The following is a 24,700-nucleotide window of genomic DNA, read 5'->3' on the forward strand; positions in this document are numbered from 1 at the left end:
GTGGGGAGCCAATGGAAGGTTTTTGTAGGGCACGTTGGGTGCCGGTTATAAGGCTAAGTGCCCCACAGGGTCGTGGGGTGAGCCTTATGCTGTGCTGAGGCACAGGATCCGAGAAATAAAGAGGACACAGAAGTACAAAGAAAATGCAGCTGGGCCCAGGGGGCCATGCCACCTATCAGCGGAGTCAGGTGAGGCTGGCTGGTGAGGCTGGCGAGGCGGCGAAGCCCCAAATGTCCAGAAGCATGAGTATTTATTGTGTATAGGTTAGGGGGTAGGTCAGTGAGTGAAATCATCTTTAAGGATAGTGATAGGGTCGTGAACAATAAAACATAGGGTCCACCCCCATTAGGTCACCTAGGCCAGGAGGTGGACAGCGCGCAGCAAGGGACCCGTTCCCATGAAGGCAAGGGCCTGGTTCCCACGAAGGCAAGGGCCATGTGCAGTAAGGGGTCCACCCCCATTAGGTCACCAAGGCTTGAAGGTGGGCCGTGTGAAATGAAGAGGGTGCAGTGTGCGATACTTCTATCTATGGGAAACTACTTCTAAGAAGATTTATAGGAGGATGCTTAAGTCACACAGCAGTGACAGAGCTGTCAGGGTTACCACCACCTTCTGGCAGCTTCCAATGGCTTCTATGGGAAGATGCTTTTCAAGCAGCACAGTAGCAAGAGCTGATAAAGTTCACAGTCACCAAGGTGGGTTGTCGGTCTGAGGGCAGCCTTCCGCAAGAACTGGAGCAAGGTCCTACAAATCCTTTATCAGGAGGAGTGGCTCTCGCCCCAAGCCTGCCATACAGCGGGTATCTTTACGATACTGAACGCTGCCGCCTGGGCCATGGATTCTTGTCCTGGTGTAACTGTCTTCCCTTAAACCATGCTCTGCACTGTGTCTGCTCTAGGCATTCCTCCGGTTATGAACTAAGATATAATTCTAGGTATATATGTAGGGAAATATTCTTCAGGCACCCATACTATCAACTATTAATGATTACATATAGAGGATTATATAAAGGGAGCCTACAAGCCCTATTTCTATAAACTAATATATGATTATGTAAAGGATTATATAACAGGAAATAGCTGAGTAGTAACACTATAAAGTGAAATATTCCTCAAACCCTAACTATGCCAGGGTTTTGCTTAGCTCTCATTCCTCGGTGCCTATATGGAGGGTTACCCACAGTTTTGAGCAGAGGGTACCAAAATCTGTGTTAGAGTTCTTTATAGGGACAGGATTAGTAGGATAGATATATGCATAAAGGGGAGTTTATTAAGGAATATTGACTCACATGATCACAAGGTGAGGTCCCACAATAGGCCGTCTGCAAGCCGAAGACCAAGGAAGTCAGTGTGAGTCCCAGAACCTCACAAGTTGGGAAGCCGACAGCACAGCCTTCAGTCTGTGGCTGAAGGCCCGAGAGCCCTGAAGCTGGAGAACTTGGAGTCTGATGTTTGAGGACAGGAAGCCTCCAGCACAGTTGGATGATGTAGGCTGGCAGACCAAGCCAGTCAGCTCTCTCCAGTCTCCTGCCTGCTTTTATTCTGGCTGCGCTGGTAGCTGGTTCAATTGTGCCCACCTAGATTGAGGGTGGGTCTGCCTCTCCCAGTCCACTGACTCAGTTTTGTTTTTTTTGAGGACAGTCTCGCTCTATACCAGGCTGGAGTGCAGTGGTACAATCTCAGCTCACTGCAATCTCCGCCTCCCGAGTTCAAGCGATTCTCATGCTCAGCCTCCCCAATTGTTGGGATTACAGGCACACACTACCATGCTCAGCTCTTTTTTTTTTTTTTTTTTTTTTTGTATTTTTAGTGGAAACAGGGTTTTGCCATGTTGGCCAGGCTGGTCTTGAACCCTCAGTCTCAAGTGATCGGCCCACCTTGGCCTCCCAAAGTGCTGGGATTACAGGCCTGAGCCACCAAACTCAGCCAGCAAATGTGAATCTCCTTTGACAGCACCCTCACAGACACATCCAAGATTAGTACTTTGCATCCTTCAGTCCAATCAAGTAGACACTCACTATTCACCATTACAAAGAGGGTTGTCAAAATCTGATTTCTTCAAGGGATCTCTTTGGCTGCTCTGGGGAGAATGGATTGAGGGGGGTGGGTGGTAGCAGGGAGACCTGTGGGGAGTCTCCTGCAGCCATCCAGGTGAGCCATGGTAGTTATGGGAGATGGGAAGAAAGTGGGGGGATTCGGAGTCAATGTCAAGAGGCACAGTGAGTGGGGCGTATGGATGGATTAGACTGTGGGGTGCATAGTGGTGGGAGAAAGATGAGCCGTGGATGGCTCCGGGCTTCTGGCCTGGTCAGCGGAGGATCTGCTGGTGCTGTGATTTGAATGGGGAGCATTGAGGGAGGACCGATGATGGAGTTAGAGGCAAGAGGCCTTCCTCCCAGGGCAGGGAGGGCACAGCCCGTGGAGACAGGCCACAGAGAGCTTGTATCTTTCCACTCTGATGTCTGTAAGGGGAGAAGAGGGCACAGCAGATCTGGAGTGGAGGAACAGAGGCAGGGGACTGCTCAAGATGACCTCCTGGAGTCCCCTCCAGCTGCCAGGGGCTGGAGTTCTCGCCATTTCTTCAGTAGGAATCCTAAACTCAAACTGACGGGCAGAGCGTATTCAGTGCCCACAGCAACTTTATGAGGCTGCAAAGTGCCATCAAGTTCACCCTCCGAAGCAGCCAATTAGCAATTAAGCCCATTTTACAGATGGGAAAGTGGTTTGTGGTTACTGTGCTCATAAAATTGAGTGCTGCCTCTTGGAGCATGCTCCGTGGGGGCAGGAAAAGTGGAAGGTCATACCATATAATTGTGCCAGATAATCTCTCCAAGCGATTGAGCACTTGGGTCAGCACTGTGCTCACAACTCCTCCCCAGACCGCATGAGGTGGGCGTGATTATCTCTGTGCTATAGATGAAGACTCCGACATTCAGGGAGGTGAGGATGGCCAGGAAGAGAGTGGCAGAGCCAGGATGAGAACTCTTGGCTGCTTCATGCCAAATCCACACCCTTCCCCTCTTGTCCACTGCCTCCCAGGACAGATGGGGTGGCTGAATGTTTGGAAGTCCCCACCATCCAGGGAGCCTGCAGGCTGGGAAAGGCCCCCCCAACCCTTTACCTTAGGTCCTCTTCAAGGAGTCATTAATGCAACAGATATTTATTGAGCACCTGCTATGTTTCAGGGCCTGTGCCACGTGCTGGGGGGATAGCAGGGAGCAGAGAGACCTGGTCCTTGCCCTCCTGGAGCTTATACTCTAGTGGGGTCACGGGTGAGAAGCAAGTTGACAAATCATTCCACAGGGTGAGGAGGGGGCGGCTGCTTTGCTTAGGCTATCATGGAAGGCCTGTCTGAGGATGTGACATTTTGACTGATGGCTGATGGCTGATGAGGATCCAGGGGAACAGAGGGATCAGTAGATGCAAAGGCCTTGGAGTAAGAGAATAATGACAGATTTCGCAGAGTGGCTGGAACAGTGAGCCAGAGAGAAGGAAGGGAGACCAGGCAGGCGAGAACAGGGGCCAGATCAGGCCCTGGAGGCTACTGCAGACTTGGCTGTCAGTGGGAGGAAGGTGGGAGCCATGGGAGGCTCAGGAGGATGTGATCTGATGTAAGTTTTTATAAGAATCCCAAGGCATTGAGTCTGTTACCTTTTCCTGTCCAGCCTGACCCCTGTGTGCACCTCTCTGGGTTTCCTGGGACTGAGTTAGTGATACAGGAAAGAGGGTCGGAGGGAGTGGAAGGACAGTGAAGTCACCCCCCACTCCCCCAGACGAAGAGCAATCCTCCTTACTCTGCCTATCTCCAGCAGAGAGCTGGGGAGGGGTCCTGAGGGGCCTGGGGGAGGGCTGTGCAGCTCAGGGAGGGTGGAGCAAGGCCGACTTCACAAGGATGTGATTTTGGAGACCAGATCTGGAGGCGCTGCCTTGCTGAGTCACTCTGCTGGCAGGGAGACGGAGTGTCTTCCAGCCTTCTCCATGGCTGACCCCGAGGACAGGGAGGGGGATGGCAGGACGATGGGGAGAGGGCAGGAAATGGGGGCTGCCCCTGCTCAGTTGGGCAGTTTCCTCAGTAGCTTCAGCTGGTCACTTTCAGGCAGAGCTGAGTTTGGAGTCACCTCAGCCCGGGGGACAGTGTGGGAACCTCAGCCCGGGGGACAGGAAAAAAAAAGAGAGAGAAAATTAAAACTTAGATGATAATCAACCTTTTTTTTTTTTTTTTTTTTTGAGGTGGAGTCTCACTCTGTCGCCTAGGCTGGAGTGCAGTGACGTGATCTCAGCTCATAGCAACCTCTGCCTCCCAGGTCTAAGGGATTCTCCTGCCTCAGCCTCCTGAGTAGCTGGGATTACAGGCACGTGCCACCACGCCCATCTTATTTTTTGTATTTTTAGTAGAGACGGGGTTTCACCATGTTGGTCAGGCTGGTCTTGAACTCCTGACCTCAGGTGATCCGCCTGCCTCCACCTCCCAAAGTGCTGGGATTACAGGAGTAAGGCACCGTGCTTGGCTCTTTTTTTTTTTTTTTTTTTGGGGGAGACAAAGTCTTGGTCTGTTGCCCAGTCTGGAGTACAGTGGGCAGTGGTGGGATCTCGGCTCACTGCAAGCTCCGCCTCCTAGGTTCAAGTGATTCTTCCGCCTCAGCCTCCTGAGTAGCTGAGAACACAGGGGCACACCACCACGCCTGGCTAATTTTTATATTTTTAGTGGGGATGGAGTTTCACCAGGTTGGCCAGGCTGATCTCGAACTCCTGGCCTCAAGCCCTGGGATTACAGGTGTGAGCCACCATGCCTGGCCTCCGTGTCATTATTCTGTTCCTATCTAGGCATGTGGGTGTTATTGCCCGTATTATACAGAGGAGGAAACAGGTTAACTTACCTGCCCAAGATCACTCACCTAGAAGGATGCAGATTAGGATTTCAACCGGGCAGTTTCACGAGAGGGCCTCAGTAGAGGGAGCTGTACTGCCTCCCAGTATGGCTATTATTGTTGCCCCTCCTAGAGTAGCAGATGGCAGCCTGCCTGCTTCCCTGGCCCCCATCTAGGGTCCTCCCTCCTTGTGCTAGGTGGGGCCCTCTTTGTCAGAAACCCCTTGCATGTCTTTATCTCCCTGGGAAATTCCTGGGCCCCAATAAAGCCATAGGCCCAGACTTCGGGCAAGACGGAAACCCTCCCACTCTCAGTGTGGAGGGAGCCCAGCCTGACTTTTGCTTTTAGGTGGGAGCTGGGGATGGGGTGAGGGAATCTCAGGACAGAAATCTGAGTCTTGCATCTACATGTTTTGGTGGGAATAGTTGCTGGAGGTTCCCAGGCCGGGGTTGGGATGTATACACCATCACTCCAGCATGGGGTACAGATGTTCTCTGTAAAAAGCAAGATAGTTGGGCCGGGCGTGGTGGCTCACATCTGTAGCTCCAGCTACTTGGAGGTCGAAGTCGGGGGAATTCATTGAGCCCAAGAGTTTGAGGCTGCAGTGAGCTGTAATCATGCTTCTGTACTCCAGCCTGGGCAAGAGCGAGACCTTGTCTCTAAAAAAAAAAAAAGAGAGAGAGAGGAGAGAGAGAGAGAGAGAGAAGAAAGAAAGAAAGAAAAAGAAAGAAAGGCAGGGCATGGTGTTCATGCCTGTAATCCCAGCACTTTGGGAGGGTGAGGCGGGTGGATCACTTGAGGCCAGGAGTTTGAGACTAGCTTGGCCAACATACTGAAAACACATCTCTACTAAAAATACAAAAATTAGTCAGGCATGGGGCACACGCCTATGATTCCAGCTCCTTGGCTGAGGCAGGAGAATCACTTGAACCCGGGAGGCAGAGGTTGAAGTGAGCAGAGATCATGCCACTGCACTCCAGCCTGGGCGACTGAGCAAGACTCCCCCCAAAAAAAAGAGAAAAGAAAGGAAAGAAAGATACAGTAAGAGCTAGATGTGACTCTTTTCAGCTTTGTGGGCCACGTGGTTTCTGCAATCTCTCACTGCCCTCACAGTGCCCACGCAGCCACAGAAAGCACATAAATGAATGGGTGTGGCTGGGCCCCAGTGCATATTTATGGATGTAGAAGTTTGAATTGTATATAATTTTACATGCCATGAAAAATTCTTCTTTCAATTTATGTCTCCCAGCCATTTAAAAATCTAAGACTCGTTCTTGGCTTGCAGGCTCTGCACAGTCAGATGGTGGCTGGCTGTGGTCCAGCTGCTGAAGTCTGCTGACCCTTGGCTCACCCACGTGTTAAAGGGGAATCATTCCATTTGCCGGGCAGGAGTGTTGGAAAGGCTACACAAAATCATGTAGTCATTCAAGCAGCCATTAACACAAACGTATTAAGCCCCTGCTCTGGGCCGGGCTCAGGGAAAATACAGGAATGCAGTCGGAAACATTCAGGCCAGGTTTGGTGGCTCATACCTATAATCCCAGCACATTGGGAGGCTGAGGTGGGAGGATGGCTTGAGGCCAGGAGTTCGAGACTAGCCTAGGCAACGTAGTGAGACCTCCAACTCTCTCTCTTTTTTCTTTTTTTTTTTTTTTTAGACAGAGTTTCGCTCTTGTTGCCCAAGCTGGAATGCAATGACACGATCTCAGCTCATTGCAACCTCCACCTGCCAGGTTCAAGCAACTCTCCTGCCTCAGCCTCCTGAGTAGCTGGGGTTACAGGTGCATGCCGCCATGCCTGGCTAATTCTTGTATTTTTAGTAGAGATGGTGTTTCACCATATTGGCCAGGCTCGTCTCGAACTCCTGACCTCAAGTGATCTGCCCACCTTGGCTTGCCAAAATGCCTGGATTACAGGCGTGAGCCACCGTACCCGGCCCTCAAGACCTCCATCTCTACAAAAAATAGTTTTAAAAAAATGAGCTGGGCGTGGTGATGCATGCCTGTAGTCCCAGCTCCTCAAGGCAAAGGCAGGAGGATCACATGAGCCCAGGAGTTCGAGGTTGAAGTGAGCCGTGATCACCCCACTGCACTCCAGCCGGAGTGACAGAGCACCTTGTCTCTAAAATAATAAAATTTAGTAAACAAGGTAATGAACAAAATAAAGATTGTGATGACTGCTACGAAGGCAAAGAGTGGGTGCTAATAATGGGGATGGGGTGATAACTGCTTTACACAGAAAGTCTGAGGAGGGCAGATTTGAACACCTGTGATTTCATTTGATTCCTCTATCAATGGGGTCGGTATAATTTGTTCTGTTTTACAAATGAGACTGAAGCTCAAAGAGAGGAAGGGAATTGCTACAGATACAGCTCTTAGATAGTGGAGCTGGCGGAGCATGGTGGCTTATGCCTGTAATCCCAGCACTTTGGGAGGCCAAGGTGGGCAGATCACTTGAGGTCAGGAATTCAAGACCAGCCTGGCCAACATGGTGAAACCGTGTCTTTACCAAAAATCACAAAAATTAGCCAGGTGGGGTGTTGCATGCATGTAGTCTCAGCTACTCAGGAGGCTGGGGCAGGAGGATCACTTGCACCCAAGAGGTGGAGGTTGCAGTGAGCCAAGATCACACCACTGCACTCCAGCGTAGGCAACAGAGCGAGACTCTGTCTAAAAGGAGAAAAGGGGATGGGTGTGGTGGCTCACACCTGTAATCCCAGCATTCTGGGAGGCCAAGGTGGGTGGATTACTTGAGGTCAAAAGTTTGAGACCAACCTGGCCAACGTGGTGAAACACCATTTCTACTAAAATATAAAAATTAGCTGGGTGTATTGGCGGGTGTCTATAGTCCCAGCTACTTGGGAGGCTGAGGTATGAGAATCAGTTGAACCCGGGAGGCAGAGGTTTCGGTGAGCTGAGATCATGCCGTTGCACTCCAGCCTGGGTGACAAAGCGAGACTCCATCTCAAAAAAAAAGGTCGAATTGAGTGGCTGAGTGGATATTATGCTGAGGCTGTCCTGATCTAAAAAAAAGTACTTGGGTGTTTTTTGTTTTTTTTGTTTGGTTTGGTTTGGTTTTTTTTTTTTTTTTTTGTTTTTTTTTTTTTTTTGACAGGGCCTTGCTCTGTCACCCAGGCTGGAGAGCAGCGATGCCATGGTGCCATCATAGCTCACTGCAACCTCAATCTCCCGGACTCGAGCAATTCTCTCATCTCAGTCTGCGAAGTAGCTGGGACCACAGGCGTGTGCCACCATGCCTGGCTCGTTTTTAAATTTTTTTGTAGTAATGGGGTCTTACTATGTTACCCAAGTTAGTCTCAAACTCCTGGGCTTAAATCTTCCTGCCTCAGCCTCCCAAAGTGTTGGGATTACAGGCATGAGCCAGGGTCCCTGACCACACATTTTGTCTTCCCCACTGGCGTGTGCTTTCTGAGGGCACAGCACTGCAGAAAGACTGAGGGGGTTTCGCTTCTGCTCAGGGGATACTGTATGGTGGGCAGAGTTCTTAGCAAAACTTGGTGAGAAGACCAGAGGCTCAGAGAGAAGAAATCTTGCCTCCAGTTTGGTGTTGGTAGGAGTTGAGAGAGGGTTTGTGGAAGAGGTGGAACTGTGGTTTGACAAAGCTTTAAAAAAAGTATAATGAAATATACATAACCTAAAATTTACTGTCTTTTTTTTTTTTTTTTTTTTTTTTTTTTTTTTTTGGAGATGGAGTCTTACTTTGTCACCCAGGCTGGAGTGCAGTGGTGTGATCTTGACTCACTGTAACCTTCGCCTCCTGGGTTCAAATGATTCTCCTGCCTCAGCCTCCTGAGTAGCTGGGATTACAGGTGCACACCACCACGCCCAGCTAATTTTTTTATTTTTAGTAGAGATGGGGGTTTCCCCATGTTGACCAGGCTGGTCTTGAACTCCTGACCTCAAGTGATCCACCTACCTCGGCCTCCCAGCGTGCTGGGATGACAGGCGTGAGCCACCGCACCTGGACATACTTGCAGTTTAACCATGACATTCCTATCATGTTCATCATAAGGCTGCTCGTAGCCCTGGTGCAGACTTGTGAGAATTGCTTATTTCCCATTCCTGGGGAGAGTGTATACAGGTAGAACTTGGGCAGGGCATTCTGGCAAAATCCAGCAATGTTGAAGATCCCCTGTCAGGACCTTGACAATTTCTTCTGGACTGTACTATTTTGTTGGGCATTTGTTGACTTCCAGTTGCCAGTTTATTGTTCTAGAACCACGTGTAAGTGTAGTAAGCTAGAGATGCCGGGGAACTAAAACCTCCATCCAGCAATCTTCTCCCAGTGGCTTATGGGAGTTGGGGTATAAATACCCCAGCTCCCTTGCCCCCAGATGAAGCTCATGGTGATGGTAACTAGCTCAACACAGCTTTCACTGGCAGCTATCCCCTCTCTGTACCACTTCTTTTCTCCTATTTCTTTTATTTTCTTTTTCTTTTTTTTTTCTTTTGAGACAGTGTCTCACTCTGTCACCCAGGCTGGAGTGCAGTGGCACAATCATAGCTCTCTGCAACTTTGACCTTCCAGGCTCAGGTGATAGCTCGGACTGCAGGCGTATGCCACCAAGCTCAGCTAATTTTTTGTGTTTTTTATAGAGACAGGTTTTGCCATGTTGCCCAGCCTAGTCTTGAACTCCTGGGATCAGGTGATCCTGCAGCCTCAGCCTCCCAAAACGCTGCCATTATAGGCATGAGCCACCGCACCCGAGCTCACTTCCTTTCTCTGGGTTTGTGTTCCTTCACTCTCCCAAACAGACTATGTCTGTCTCAGCCTTTGTCTGAGTCAGCTTCTGGAGGAACCCAGACCCGGATGCCCTGACTCAGCACTTTCACTTCTCAGATCCTCTCTGACATTTTTCTCTCATGTGCTCAGAGAGTCACGTGTGAAGATGTTCACTGGTTATATTGAAAAATTAGACATACCCAATTGCCCAGTAGGGAAATGGTTACCTCAGTGATGTATCACCCAAAGTACGAAATACTCTGCTATGGTAAAAGACTCCTTGGGAGGCAGGGAAGAACACTGGGTTCTGGTGCCTCAAACTGCCTGGGTTCCAACCCTGACTCTCCCATTGAGTGCACATAGGCATTGTCTCAGTCTCCATATCAGTTTAATGGGCATGATAGTAGTTCTTTCCTCGAGTATTGTTGTGGAGAGTAATTGAGATACATTTTTTTTTTAAATACAGGGTTTCACCATGTTGGTCAGGCTGATCTTGAACTCCTGACCTCAGGTGATCCACCCGCCTTGGCCTCCAAAGTGCTTGGATTACAGGTGTGAGCCACTACGCCTGGCCACTTTTTTTTTTTTTTTTTTTTTTGAGACAGGATCTCTGTTACCCAGGCTGAATGGAGTGCTGCAGTCACAGCTCACTGAAGCCTCAGCTTCCTGGGCTCAGGCGATCCTCCTGCCTCAGTCTCCTGAGTAGCTGGGACTACACATGCACACCACCATGCCTAGCTAATTTCTTTTTCTTTCTTTCTTTCTTTCTTTTTTTTTTAAAGATGGGGTTTCACCATGATGGCCAGGCTGGTCTTGAACTCCTGACTTCAGGTGATCCACCCACCTCAGCCTCCCAAAGTGCTAGCATTACAGGCGTGAGCCACTGCGCCTGGCCTTTTTTTTTTTTTTTTTTTTTTTTTTTTGCAGAGACAGGGTCTTGCTATATTGTCCAGGCTGGTCTTGAAATCCTGAGCTCAAGCAATCCTCCCACCTCAGCCTCCCAAAGTGCTGGGGTTATAGGCATGAACCACTGCACCCAGCCCTCAAAGAATTATTAGACAGATTAATTGAGATACATTTTAAGCTCTTAGCACTATGCTCGACATATAGAAATCGCTATAGTATGTTTCAAATTCTGTGTATTAATGTGTATGTGTGTGTGTATGTGTGTGTATAATAGTAAAAGCAAATTATAGAAGTGAGATTGAGGATGAACCCATTTCTGTTAAACACAACAAAGTGTGTCATAGGGTATATGTATAAATGTAATTGATCTGAGAAATGTCTGTAAGTAGGTGCTTCAAACTAATTATGGTGGAACCACTGGAGAGGGAAGATTATGGAGGGCAGAGATAAGAAAGTGGAATTTAGAAATCTTTATTATTTTTTTAAAAATGTATTCATGAATTACTTGTATCAATTTCAAACAGATGTTTATTTTTTAAATTTAAATTGCCTAGTTACCACCCAGAGGGTATGATGGCCTTGGAGACCAGGCTAGAGGGATATTAGCTGCTTAGATGGGCCTAGTCCAGTCCTCAGCGAGGTCTCTGACTCCGATGTCCCCCTCCTTGTCTTCCTGCAGTGTCGCAAGGTGTGTGGCCTGAATGTCTCTGACCGCTGTGACTTCATCCGGACCAACCCTGACTGCCACAGTGATGGGGGCTACCTGGACTACCTGGAAGGCATCTTCTGCCACTTCCCTCCCCGCCTCCTCCCTCTGGCTGTCACCCTCTACGTGAGGCCCCGCCCCTGGGGGGGCTGGTGAGAGGGGCTGCTGGCCCCAGCTGGACTTGACTCTCCCTTCCCCGCCGTCTGCCCACCCAGGTTTCCTGGCTGCTCTATCTGTTTCTGATTCTGGGAGTCACCGCGGCCAAGTTGTGAGTTTGGGCCTGGGCTCTGGCCCAGCTAATTGTTGGGAGGAGGGGCCCCGGGAGCCTGGCATTCAGTCACCCTGGGTTTGGGGGAAGGATAGGTCACTATGGAAATGCTTCCTGTCCCCTTTTCTCCATAGTTTCTGCCCCAACTTGTCGGCCATCTCCACCACGCTCAAGCTCTCCCACAACGTGGCAGTATCCTTTTGTCTGGTGTCCTGTGCCCTGGAGGGAGGGCAGTTGTGGGGAGCTGGGGGACAGGGTGGTGGCGCATGGCCCAGGTAAGGCCTGGGTGGGCTGCAGCTGCGACCCTGGCCCCCCTTGACCTACACCCCCATGGTGTCACCTTCCTGGCATTTGGAAATGGTGCACCTGACATCTTCAGTGCCCTGGTGGCCTTCTCCGACCCACACACAGCCGGCCTGGCCGTCGGGGCACTGTTCGGTGAGAGCAGCCCCGGTGAGGGGGGCGGGCAAAGCAGCAGGAGAGGGTGCAGGGCAGCTGAAACCTGGCATTGTCTCCCCAGGCGCCGGTGTGCTGGTTACCACGGTGGTGGCCGGAGGCATCACTATCCTGCACCCCTTCATGGCTGCCTCCAGGCCCTTCTTCAGGGACATCGTTTTCTACATGGTGGCTGTGTTCCTGACCTTCATCATGCTCTTCCGTGGCAGGGTCACGCTGCCGTGGGCTCTGGGTGAGCAGCTGTGGGGCTCAGGCGGGAGATTCCAGGACTGATGGGCAGGAGGTTTAGGAGGTACCTGGGACAGAGGGATGTGAGGGGTGATCAGTGGGGGTCTTGATTTGATGACAAGTGACAGAAACCCTTCTCAAGCTGGCTTGAGCAAAAAATGGGAACATGTGGGTCACATAACCAAAGAGGCCTGGCAGAGCTGGGGGCTGGGAAGGGAATATTCAAAAGCGTCACAATTTTTTGGCCAGGCACAGCGGTTCACACTAAACATCCCAGGACTTTGGGAGACTGAGGCAGGAGGATCACTTTGGCTCAGGAGTTTGAGACCAGCCTGGACAACATAGTGAGACTCTCTACAAAAAAAGGAAAAAAAAGTAGCTAGGCATGGCGATGTGTTCCTGTGGCCTCAGCTACTCTGGAATCAAGGGCAGGAGGATCCCTGGGGCCTAGGAGTTCCAGACTGCAGTGAGCCATGATTGTACCACTGTACTCCAGCCTGGGCAACAGAGCAAGACTCTGTCTCAAGGAAAAAAGTTTCATAATTTCCAATTTTAACAAGCAGTACAGGTGGGATCTAACGGGCTACCTGGATGGTGACAGCAAGCATGCTCCCTGCAGATGGCTCCAGGGGGATGAATGGAGGGACAGTTTGTGCAGAAGGATAATGAAACCCACAAGGGACACTGAGATGCAAGATACCCAGGGGCCAGCAACAGTGGGAGCTGTGACCACACCCATCCCCCATGGCAGAAGGGGCAGGGAATGGGGTGGCGGAGCCCATTGAGAGCTGGAGGGCTGGAGGCCTGGAGATACACTGAAGAGGGTCGCGGGCCCTGCCAGAGAAACGCAGCAGGGAAGGAATAGGAAGAAACACTCCAAACTCCCGAGGCTTCTGATTTCCTGTCTGGCCTCCCATTGGCTGAACCTGGCTGTAGCCAGAGCTGCAGGGCTGCCTCCTCCCAGGGCACAGAGCGGGACACCAACCCTTAGTGCTCGAATGGGGGCCTGGAAGTCGTTTGCTGTGCCTGGTGTTACCTCCTCAATTGCAAGGGAGACAGGAAGAGAGATGGTCCTGGGAGGCGGGAGGAAGGAGTGGAGAGCTCAGGGAAAAGGCCATTTGCCCACTGGTACCGGGCTGGGCTGACACATATTGCCACCACTAACACACACCAGTGATAGATAGAACTGCCAGCCCTTGTTCTCTGGGCCTGCAGCCAGGACACCACTTGGTGACAGCCTGCGCCCTGTCTGCAGGGTACCTCGGCTTGTATGTGTTCTATGTGGTCACTGTGATTCTCTGCACCTGGATCTACCGATGGCAACGGAGAGGATCCCTGGTCTACTCCATGCCAGTGACTCCAGGTAGGAGTCTGCATCGGACCTCAGAGAGGACCAGCGGGGACTAGGAGCCTCTGTGCCCTTCACTGCTGCCCTGGGTCTCTGGAGGCCATTGTCCCCACCAAGTTCATCTCCTCTTCACCACGTTGGCCAGGATAGCCTCGATCTTTTGACTTCATGATCCTCCCACCTCAGCCTCCGAAAGCGCTGGGATTACACGCGTGCACCACCACGCCCGGCCTCTTTATGCTTTCTCTACTCATTCTGCTCAGGTCCTGCGTCTGTGCTTCCACGGGTGCCCACGAGCATCCTCATCTCCCGCAGGTTCAGGTGCGCTCCTTCTTCCTCTATGCAGTTGCTAGGGTAATTCCTCTAAGAATCAGCACTGCGCCCTGCCCTGGTGTTTCCCACCACTCTCAGGGTAAAACACAAATGCTGCCGTGACAGGGACACTGAGAAATGAAAAATAATTGCAAAGAAATCAACAGTATTCAAACATAGTCATATACACAAAGACATGCACACATGCAAATACATGCACATATATATACAAATACACAAATACATGCACACATATACATACATGTACACACAAATACAACTCACATGCACACACATACATCCAACAGACACATACACGCACACACATACAACACACACAGATATGCAACTCACAAACATACATATACAGATAGACAAATATACAGCTTACACACATAGACATGCACACACATACTCAAATACACAACTCACACATACATGCACACAAATATCTGCACACACATACACCCAACATATACAAATACATGCACACTTACACACATACACAAATGCATGTAAACAACACATAACAAATATATGCACACACGTGACGTGCACACATATAGAAATACATGCTCACACATGCAACACAAATACATGCACACATGTACACAGCACACATACACAATACACACGTATACAGATATGTGTACACACAATACATATATATGAATACATGTACACACGTGCAACACATGCATACACATCTGAAACAAAAACATACATGCACATGCATACACAGGTACACGACACATGCATTCACACACAACACAAAAATGTAGCATGCATCCATGCAGTGCACATATAGAGACATGCACACACTATGCAAATATGTGCACACATGCAACATACACATGCACACACATACAACACACATACACAAATATGTATATACACACACCACACATCAACACATACATGCACATGCAACACAAATACAAGCATGCACATAAACAACATACAAAAACATAAATGCACAACATACACATACACAAATTCATGCACACACATAACACAAACACATGCACATACACAACACACACAAATACACCAGTACACAACATGCAGTACATATGCAGAAATGCATGCACATACACAGCACATATACAAATACATGCACACACATACATAACACACACACACACAACACACTCAGAGGCAGCATCAGGGCTAGAGCGGACTCTGCACTCGAGGAGGGCCGTTTTCCTCACGGGCCCCAGGCCTCAGCATCCATAGGCCTCCTGAGAAGAGAAAAATAGTTTGGGTTCCAGTTTCTGAAAAAGACAACAGTGAAGTCAGTAAATGTCTGAGTTGTGTCTTCAGATGCCCCTGCTAACTTTAGCATTATAGCTGCATGCTTCCATTTGGCCATGTTTGGTGAGTTAGACTTTCTTACTGTGCAGGAATTCCCGAGCACGCATGCAGACTGCCAGAAATCCAAAATAAAGAGGGCCTGGACATGGCCGGAGCAGTGGCTCAGGCCTGTAATGCCAGCACTTTGGGAGGCTGAGGCAGGTGGACTGCTGAGGCCAGGAGTTTGAGACTAGCCTGGCCAACATAGCAAGACCCCATCTCTAAAAAGTTTTTTTTAATTAGCTGGGCATAGTCTCAGCTACTCAGGAAGCTGAGGTGGGAGGATCGAGTGAGCCCAGGAGGTCAAGGCTGCAGTGAGCCGTGATCACGTCACTGCACTCCAGCCTGGGTGACAGAGAAAGCTCCTGTCCCACATAACTAAGTAAATAAGATGGCTGGACACTTGCAGCTTACACCTGCTCTGTCCCAGCGGTGCCCCTCGAGAACGGTCTGGGTTCTGCAGCTGAGCCTCTCTCCTGCAGAGATCCTCTCAGACTCCGAGGAGGACCGGGTATCTTCTAATACCAACAGCTATGACTACGGTGAGTTCACACCCTGTGCTTAGCTAGGGTGGGGGTCCCAGGGCAAGGCTGCAGTGGAAAGATGGGGCACTCCAAGACCTGGGTTCTGGGAACGAGGCTGCAAATCGGCCTTATATCTCACTGCAGATCAGACGAGCCAAGGGCCAGGGTCGCCTGCCCTCTGCTGGGCACTGGGCTTTGCCTTCTCCCCTAGGGCTGGGAGGACTGGTGAGGTGGGAGCAGGGAGGGTTTCCTGGAGGTCAGGTCAGCCGCAGGCACACCTCACCACCCCACCCCTACACGTAGGTGACGAGTACCGGCCGCTGCTGTTCTACCAGGAGACCACGGCTCAGATCCTGGCCCGGGCCCTCAACCCCCTGGATTATATGAAGTGGAGGCGGAAGTCGGCATACTGGAAAGCCCTCAAGGTATTCAAGGTAAGAGGGGGCCTAGTGACAGCGGCAAGACAGTGGCTACTGTACCCTCTCCAGCTGTACGAGAGGGAGGGCCTGGGGTCCGCTGAGACCCTCTCAGAATACATGGGGAAACTGAGGCATGGAGCTTGGCTGATGACTTGACCTGGGGCCCTGCCCTCCAGCAGACCCCAAGGACATCTATATCCCAACCCCTGGAGCCTGGGAAGATGCTGTGGTCACGGGAGAAGGGCCTTTGCAGATGTGATGGAAGATCTGGAGACGAGCCTGGCTTATCCAGTGGCCCAGTGTCATCCGAGGTTGGCCCGGAGAAAGAGGGTGACAGGAGGGGCAGAGTCAGAGGCTGGGAAGTGGCCACAGAAGCACAGGTAGAATGATGTGGGGTCAGGAAGGCAGGCGGCCCCTGGAAGCTGGAAGGACCCTCATGCTCCCCTAGAGCTTCCAGAAGGAGCGCCCCCGGCTGACAACTTAACTGGACTTCTGCCTCCAGAACTGTCCAGGAATACATTTGTGCTGTTGAGAGTCACTCTGTTTGTGGTCATTTGTGCCAGTAGCCAGAGGCACCCAGGTGCTTAGCCTGGGACCTGCATACAGTCAGTGCCCGGCAACAAACGGCCAAGCTCTTGAGTCACTGAAGTCTGTCTGTGGCTGGCTGGGACTCAGGCTTCCCTGTGGACGCCCTCCCACCTTCGTCTCCTTGACAGCTGCCCGTGGAGTTCCTGCTGCTCCTCACCGTCCCCGTCGTGGACCCGGACAAGGATGACCGGAACTGGAAACGGCCCCTTAACTGTCTGCATCTGGTCATCAGCCCCCTGGTCATCGTCCTGACCCTGCAGTCGGGGACCTGTGAGTACCCCAGGCCAACCCACCTTCCTCCTTCTTCCCACATTCTGCAGTTCTCTTCCGCCCACGTTGGAGTGCAGTGGCACAATCTCAGATCACTGCAACCTCCCTCCACCTCTTGGGTTCAAACGATCCTCCCACCTCAGCCTCCCGGGCAGCTGGGATTACATGTGTGGCCACCACACCTGGCTAATTTTTGTATTTTTCATAGAGATGGGGTTTCACCATGTTAGTCAGGCTGGTCTTGAACTCCTGACCTCACCTCAGCCTGAACTCCACCCACCTCAGCCTCCCAAAGTGCTGGGATTATAGGCGTGAGCCACCGCGCTCGGCCAGTGGAGTTTTCGTCTTAGTCACACCAGGGAGGTTTTGGCTAGAGGCGGACTCCTGGACATACAGCAGGCCCTTGTGCCATTGGGGTCACCAGCCTGGAAGTTCACCCTCCTGCAGTCAGTTGGTCCCATCCTGCTGGCCCCAGATGGAGGCTGCAAAACAGGTGACCCCTGGGCCACGTGCAGCTCTCTGGCTTGTTTGCCTGCATTTAAAAATTGGGGGATTTTACATTAAAACCTGATTTTGGCTTCTCAAGATCTGGGCCACATTTCTGAAGGCAAAACTGGCTGGAGCAGAGAAGGGGCACCCGCTATGGGGTGTCTGCGACATAAATCATCACAGTACCCTCCACTGCCTGCTGGGTGCCCCGGGCTGAGCTTCCTTCCCTCGTTTGTGCAACCTGGCTTGTCCCCACTGGCATTCGAATTGTCCCCATCTGCCCCAGAATGCCCTTTTCTTTCTTACCCTTCTATGGTGGAGGAAATGCTCAAGCTTCTCGTCCCCCAACTTATAGCTTCTGCTACCCAAGTTTCTTCCCGTTGTCTAACTTTAGTATCTCAGGCGCCCTGTTTCCTCACTATCATCTGGGCTCCTCCCCCTCAGCCCAGGGCGTCGCTTGGAGGTAGGGGTAGGACTTCGGTGTAGATGCGTGGCTGGGCGTGGCACTGTGTGCTGTGGCAGTGTCACTGGGATGAAACGGCTGCCCTGCCACATTTTCTGTGAATTGTCCCCCTGGTTTATGGGAGGATGAAGGCATGGAGGGAAGGAGACTAGGAAGTGAGATGATTGAGATGGAGTGACTCAGAGCTGAAAAGGGCCACCCCGCAGGGCTGTCTGCTTCATCACAGCCCATTGGAGGCAATCAGTCTCCATCCATTCTCCATGGAGCTGGGAAGCCTTGCCTTTCAGGCCAGGGCAAATGCAGGGACCTGCTTTTCCAAGCGTTGTGGCTTGCTTCCTTCCTTCCTTCCTTCCTTCCTTCCTTCCCCGCTTCCTCCTTTCCTCCCTCCCTCCCTCCCTCCTTCACTCCTTCCTCCCTCCCTTCCTCCCTCCCTTCCCTCCCTCCCTCCCTTCCCTCCCTCCCTTCCCTCCCTCCCTTCCTTTCTTTCCTTCCTTATTTATCTTTTGAGATGGAGTCTGACTGTCACCCAGGCCTGAGTGCAGTGGTGCGATCTCGGCTCACTACCACCTCCGCCTCCAGGGCTCAAGTGATCCTCCTGCCTCAGCCTCCCAAGTAGCTGGGATTACAGGCACCTGCCGCCATGCCCAGCTGATTTTTGTATGCGTTGTGGCTTCTTAAAAGAGTGATTCCCACACATCAGTCATTCACAGACCATCCCACACATCAGTCATTCACAGACCATCTTCTCGATTTTTCTCTTACTCTATACTATTACATTTGATATTTTTCTTTGTTTTTCTTGAGACAGAATCTCACTGTGTTGCCTGGGCTGAAGTACAGTGGCACAATCTTGGCTCACTGCAACCTCTGCCTCTGGGGTTCAATTCTCCTGCCTCAGCCTCCTGAGTAGCTGGGGCTACAGGTACCTGCCACCACACCCAGCTGATTTTTGTATTTTTAGTAGAGATGGGGTTTCACCATGTTGACCAGGCTGGTCTCGAACTCCTGACCTCAGGTTTACCCACCTCAGCCTCCCAAAGCTCTGGGATTACAGGTGTGAGCCACTGCACCTGGCCACATTTGATAGTTTTCTTAAATTAGCTCGTTATGTTGTCCAGGCTGGTCCTGAACTTCTGGGCTCCATTAAGTATTTGGGACTTCAGGTACATACCACTGCACCCAGCTTCAGATTTTTCTTTTAAGGCAAATTTCTTGAAAAGGAAACTGTGTCACCTGCATCAATAAGAAACTGTAGTGAAAATGCATCATTTTCAGTAAATTCAAGGTAACTGCAAAAATAAACACAGTAAAAGTAAACCACCAGCCAGGCACGGTGGCTCATGCCTGTAATCCCAGCACTTTGGGAGGCCAAGGCAGGAAGATCACTTGAGGTCAGGAGTTCGAGACCAGCCTGACCAACATGGCGAACCGCTGTCTCTACTAAAAATACAAAAATTAGCCAGGTGTGGTGGCGGGCATCTGTAATCCCAGCTACTCAGAAGGCTGAGACAGGAGAATCGCTTGAACCCAGGAGGCAGAGGCTGCAGTGAGCTGAGATTGCACTACTGCATTCCAGCCTCGGCGACAGAGCGAGACCCTGTCTCAAAAAAGAAAAAAAATAAATAAACCACCTTACTTGGTCCTCCTGAGTCCAACCATGAGCTGGAAGCCTGTACTAGGGAGAACAGCAGGTGTGTGAGATGTTCAAGTCCTGTTAGCAGCTAATGGGAACTTTCCTTGACGCCATGATGGAACTGAAGAAGGAATCCCTTTCCTGGGACGTGGTTCTGCAGCGGATGGTATCTTGACCACACGGCCTTAAACACCATCTAGTGGTAGCAGGTCCACCGTGGGGAAAGACTGGTTCTGGCTAAAGTACTCTTGACCCTCTTCTGGGCTGAGCACTGTCTAGAGAAAACCCCTGGACTGGCTCTCAGCCCGAGGGGTGCGGTGACTCAAGGTGAGCCTCCCCAGCAGCAGCCTCCAGCCTCCCCCTTCTCCAGGTGTTCCCCGAGAGGCATCTTTGTAAAGTGCTGCTTTTCATATGCTGTGGTCGCTCTTCCACTCAAAGACCTCCATGGCTCCCTAGCGCCTCTTGGGAAAAGTCCATGGCTCTCACTGGACAGTGGCTTGATCTCGGTCCCCTCTAGCCTCTGCCTCCCAGGTTCAAGAGATTCTCTTGCCTCAGTCTCCCAAGTAGCTCGGATTACAGGCGTGTACCACCACGCCTGGCTAATTTTTCTATTTTTAGTAGAGATGAGGTTTCACCATGTTGGCCAGGCTGGTCTCGAACTCCTGACCTCCAGGCGATCTGCCCGCCTGAGCCTCCTGAGTGCTGGGATTACCAGTGTGAGCCACCACACCCAGCCAAGGCCTCGAGACTCTGAGCCCGCTGCCTCCCACAGCCTTTTCTGTGCTATTCCTGGCACGGATCTGCTTGATTCTGTTGTCCCCGACTCCCCGCTTCCCACAGAGCCCTTACACTCCTCTCTGCTTAACACTCAGCTCAGATCCTCAGTGTCTTCACGCCCCAGCCACCTCCTAAAATTCCCCTAGCACAGGAGTGACAAATACATGGAAAGGGCTTCCAACCCAGGCATCTGGATCCAAAGCCAGCACTACAGGTAAAACCCCATGTGGCAAAATTATCTCATGAGCTGGGACCTGCAGTCCCAGCTACTCAGGAAGCTGGGGTGGGAGAATGGCTTGAGCCTAGGAGTTTGAGGCCGTAGTGAGCTGTGATTGTGCCACTGCACTCCAGCCTGGGTGACCCAGTGAGACCTTGTCTCAAAAAAAAATAAATAAAATGAATCCCTTTTGAAAATCACCCGTAATATGTTCCGTACACAATTTTGGGTGTTCAGCCGCTCACATAATTCTTTTTCTTTTCTTTCCTTTCTTTCTTTTCTTTTTTCTTTTTTTTTTTTTGAGATAAGGTCTTACTCTGTTGCCCAGGCTGGAGTGCAGTGGTGTGATTTCAGTTCACTGCAACCTCCACCTCCCAGGACTCAAGCGATCCTCCCACCTCAGCCTCCCAAGTAGCTGGGACCACAGGTGCCCACCACCACACCCAGCTCTCTCAGGCACATAGGAAGTGCCTACCTGGCATCCAAACAGTCCATTCTAAATGGGTGTTATCTGCAGGTCTCAGCCCTAGAACCCCTCTGTCACTCTGAGGCAGCTGGGAGGGTACCAGCTCCGTTTCTGTCCCTTTGTAGACGGTGTCTATGAGATAGGCGGCCTCGTTCCTGTCTGGGTCGTGGTGGTGATCGCAGGCACAGCCTTGGCTTCCGTGACCTTTTTCGCCACATCCAACAGCCAGCCCCCCAGGCTTCACTGGGTAAGGAGCCCAGGCTCTCCGGGTGGGGAGAGGGGATGCTGAGGCCCCCCAGGCAGGTGTCCTGCCTGCGCCTGGGAGGCACTTTGAGCAGTCTGATCAGGCGTCACACAAGGACAGGTAACTGGACTTTAAAGCTGCTCTTGAGAGTTTCTGTATCTGCGCAGGGTTTTGATATGTTTTGGTAGTAGCTTTATTTTGTTGAGGTGTAATTCATATACCATACAATTTACCCATTTAAAGTATACCATTTAGTGGTTTTTATTATAGTTACAGAGTTGTGTAATCATCAGCACAAGCAGTTTTAGAGAATTTCATCACCCCAAAAAGAGATCTCATGCCTATGGGTCACTCTCATTCCCCGCCCCCTGCATAGCCCCTGGCAACTAAGGCTCCACTCTCTGTCTCTATGGGTTTGCCTGTCATGGACATTTTATATTAACAGAATCCTACAATATGGGATTTCCTTGTTTTTGAGATAGAGTCTCCCTCTGTTGTCTGGGCTAGAGTGCAGTGGTGCAATCATAGCTCACTGCAGCCTTGATCTCCTGGGCTGAAGCTGTCCTCCCACCTCAGCCTCTCGAGTAGATGGGACTACAGGTGCAAGCCACCACACCCAGCTAATTTTTGTGTTTTTTTGTAAAGACAAGGTCTCACTATGTTGTCCAGACAACTCTCAAACTCCTGGCCTCAAGCAATCCTCCCGCCTCGGCCTCCAAAAGTGCCAGGATTACAGGTGTGAGCCACCTCGCCCCGCCTTGGGTTTCTAAAGACTTTCTAAGGGTAGAATCGTATGGCCTTCGTGGGTGTCTTTTTCCATTTTCTCTAGTCTAGGCAGTCTAAGGAATATTTAGGCAGTTTGTCCAGAGATTTTTTTTTTTTCCTTAAGAGTTTACTTAAAGCCGGGCGCGGTGGCTCATGCCTGTAATCCAAGCACTTTGGAGGCCAATGTGGGCGGATCACCTGAGGTCAGGAGTTCAAGACCAGCCTGACCAACATGGTGAAACCCCATCTTAAAAAAAAAGAAGTTTACTTAATATTAAATTAGCTGGGTGTGGTGGTATGCGCCTATAATTCCAGCTACTTTGGAGGCTGAGGCAGGAGAATCACTTGAACCCAGGGAGACAGAGGTTGCAGTGAGCTGAGATGCACCATGGCACTCCAGCCTGGGTGACAGTGAGACTCCATCTCAAAAAAAAAAAGAAAAAAAAAGTTTATCTAGTATTTTTATTTTGGCTGGGTGTGGTGGCTCACTCCTATAATCCCAGCACTTTGGGAGACCAAGGTGGGTGGATCACCTGAGGTCAGGAGTTCGAGACCAGCCTGGCCTACATGTCGAAACCCTGTCTCTACCAAAAATACAAAAATTAGCCAGGTGTGGTGGCAGGCACCTGTAATCTCAGCTACTTGAGTGGCTGAGGCAGGAGAATCGCCTGAACCCAGGAGGTGGAGGTTGCAGTGAGCCGAGATCCCGCCACTGCATTCCAGCCTGGGTGACGGAGTGAGATATCATCCTAAAAAAAAAACCGTTTACATAAAATTTTCATTTTTTAGTACTTAATGATTTTTAAATATTTTAGTTTTTACTTTTAGAAACTCTCAGTGAATGTACTAACCGAAGGGTGTTGACTTTTAAGCAAATGGATCATTTAGGGAAGTTGCCTTTTACTACTTAGGGAAAATTGTCTTTCACTATTTTTTCAAGTACTGATGTGTGCCACAATGTGGATGACCCTTGAAAACATGCTGCTGAGAGAAGACACTAGCGGAGGGTCACACACTGTGGCATTCCACTGATGTGGAATGAACACGAGGCAGAGAGCAGAGGCAGAGAGCAGAGTAGGGGTCATGTTGGGCTGGTGGGGTGGGGTTGGGAGTGTCTGCTAATGAGTTACAGGGATGCTTTTTGGGATATTGGGTGGTATTTGGTTCAGACTGGAAATCTGTTGAAAGTGATAAGAAACCCTTTCCAGACAAAATAATATATATATTTTTAATACATGAAAGGGAGTTTTTGTTTTGTTTTGTTTTTGAGACAGAGTCTCACTCTGTTGCCCAGGCTGGAGTGCAGTGGCATGATCTAGGCTTACTGCAACCTCTACCTCCTGGATTCAAACAATTCTCCTGCCTCAACCTCTCCAGTAGCTGGGATTACAGGCATGTGACACCATCCCAACTAATTTTTGTATTTTTAGTAGAGACAAGGTTTCACCATATTGGCCAGGCTGGTCTCAAACTCCTGACCTCAGGTGATCCACCTACCTCAGCCTCCCAAAGTACTGGGACTACAGGCGTGAGCCACCACACCCAGCCTGAAAGGGAGTTTATTAAGGAAAAAAGAAAATAATATTGAACTCACGTTTTATTGAGTGCTTACTATGTGCAGGCACCAATGCGTATAGTAACATGTTTTATGCTCATAACAAACTCATGAGGTAGATGGTATCATCCCATTTCACAGGTGAGGAACTGAGGCTGTGTTCCTGTTGGGGCTGGCCTTGGTCCCATCAGCAAATCATTCCTTCTGCAGCTCTTTGCTTTCCTGGGCTTTCTGACCAGCGCCCTGTGGATCAACGCGGCCGCCACAGAGGTGGTGAACATCCTGCGGTCCCTGGGCGTGGTCTTCCGGCTGAGCAACACCGTGCTGGGGCTCACGCTGCTGGCCTGGGGGAACAGCATTGGAGGTGACTCGGGGCCGGGTGGGGTTGAGTGGGGGTGAGCGCAGCCACATCTTAGCCCTGTCCTTCCCCAGCCAGAGTCGCATCTGGGCAGGTGTCCAGGGTGTCTGCCCTCTGCACCTGTGCACTGTCCCTGTCACTGTGGAGTGAACAGCGTCGGGGTGAGATAGCCCTGACTACAGTTGAACCAAGAAACTCTGTAGAGGTCCCTGCCTCTTCCCCACCCTCTGATGTGGGGATACTCGGTGGCTCCCAGAGTTCAGGCCGGACCTGGAGCCCATCGCGGCCCACCCTGCTCGATGTGCACGTGGTGTGTGACATGCAGGCATTCACACTTACATAACATACATGCGTACATACACCCTTCCCTAGCTGCAGCAGCCAGGTACGGTTGGCCAGGTTTTGCACTGCTCGAGAGCGTCGGGACAAGAGGATAAGGGAGCTGAAATCTAGCCCTCGCCTTTTTGGGCACTTCTTCTAATTCACGTGGAGGTGCTGTGCATGTTAGCAGCAGACGAGACTTTGAAAAATTGGTAGCCTCGTTTTTCATACCCGCAAAGTCATTCTTAGTGGGAAAGAGTGGGGTAAAGGAATTAAGGAGGGAAGTGTGCCTTCCCAGATGCTGTGCCCGCTCACACAGCACCCCAGCAGCTAGTGCCCAGGCCCACGTGGGCATCCCTCCGTGTTTGTTGCCTGAATGACGGTGGGTGAGAATGAAGGCGTGGCTGACCCGGGAGGGCCGAGG

The 24,700-nt window shown here is 50.8% G+C and overlaps 1 protein-coding gene across 2 annotated transcripts in view; it reads left to right on the plus strand.

The window, feature by feature from the left end:
• The window catches only part of SLC8B1 (solute carrier family 8 member B1), a 37,354-nt gene that overhangs the window by 3,341 nt on the left and 9,313 nt on the right, over positions 1-24,700 (plus strand). Inside the window, exons 4-14 of one of the 2 annotated variants that reach the window (XM_039471985.2) lie at positions 11,196-11,348; positions 11,438-11,490; positions 11,625-11,682; positions 11,823-11,928; positions 12,011-12,178; positions 13,430-13,537; positions 15,670-15,729; positions 16,015-16,145; positions 16,847-16,988; positions 21,159-21,280; positions 23,808-23,961. In XM_039471985.2, the coding sequence (XP_039327919.2) occupies positions 11,196-11,348; positions 11,438-11,490; positions 11,625-11,682; positions 11,823-11,928; positions 12,011-12,178; positions 13,430-13,537; positions 15,670-15,729; positions 16,015-16,145; positions 16,847-16,988; positions 21,159-21,280; positions 23,808-23,961 (1,255 nt within the window). The remainder of the gene's footprint in view (positions 1-11,195; positions 11,349-11,437; positions 11,491-11,624; positions 11,683-11,822; positions 11,929-12,010; positions 12,179-13,429; positions 13,538-15,669; positions 15,730-16,014; positions 16,146-16,846; positions 16,989-21,158; positions 21,281-23,807; positions 23,962-24,700) is intronic. The other variant, XM_039471986.2, reaches the window with a different exon arrangement.

This window comes from Saimiri boliviensis, chromosome 7, assembly GCF_048565385.1.
Source record: "Saimiri boliviensis isolate mSaiBol1 chromosome 7, mSaiBol1.pri, whole genome shotgun sequence".
In the NCBI taxonomy this organism is placed as follows: domain Eukaryota; kingdom Metazoa; phylum Chordata; class Mammalia; order Primates; family Cebidae; genus Saimiri; species Saimiri boliviensis.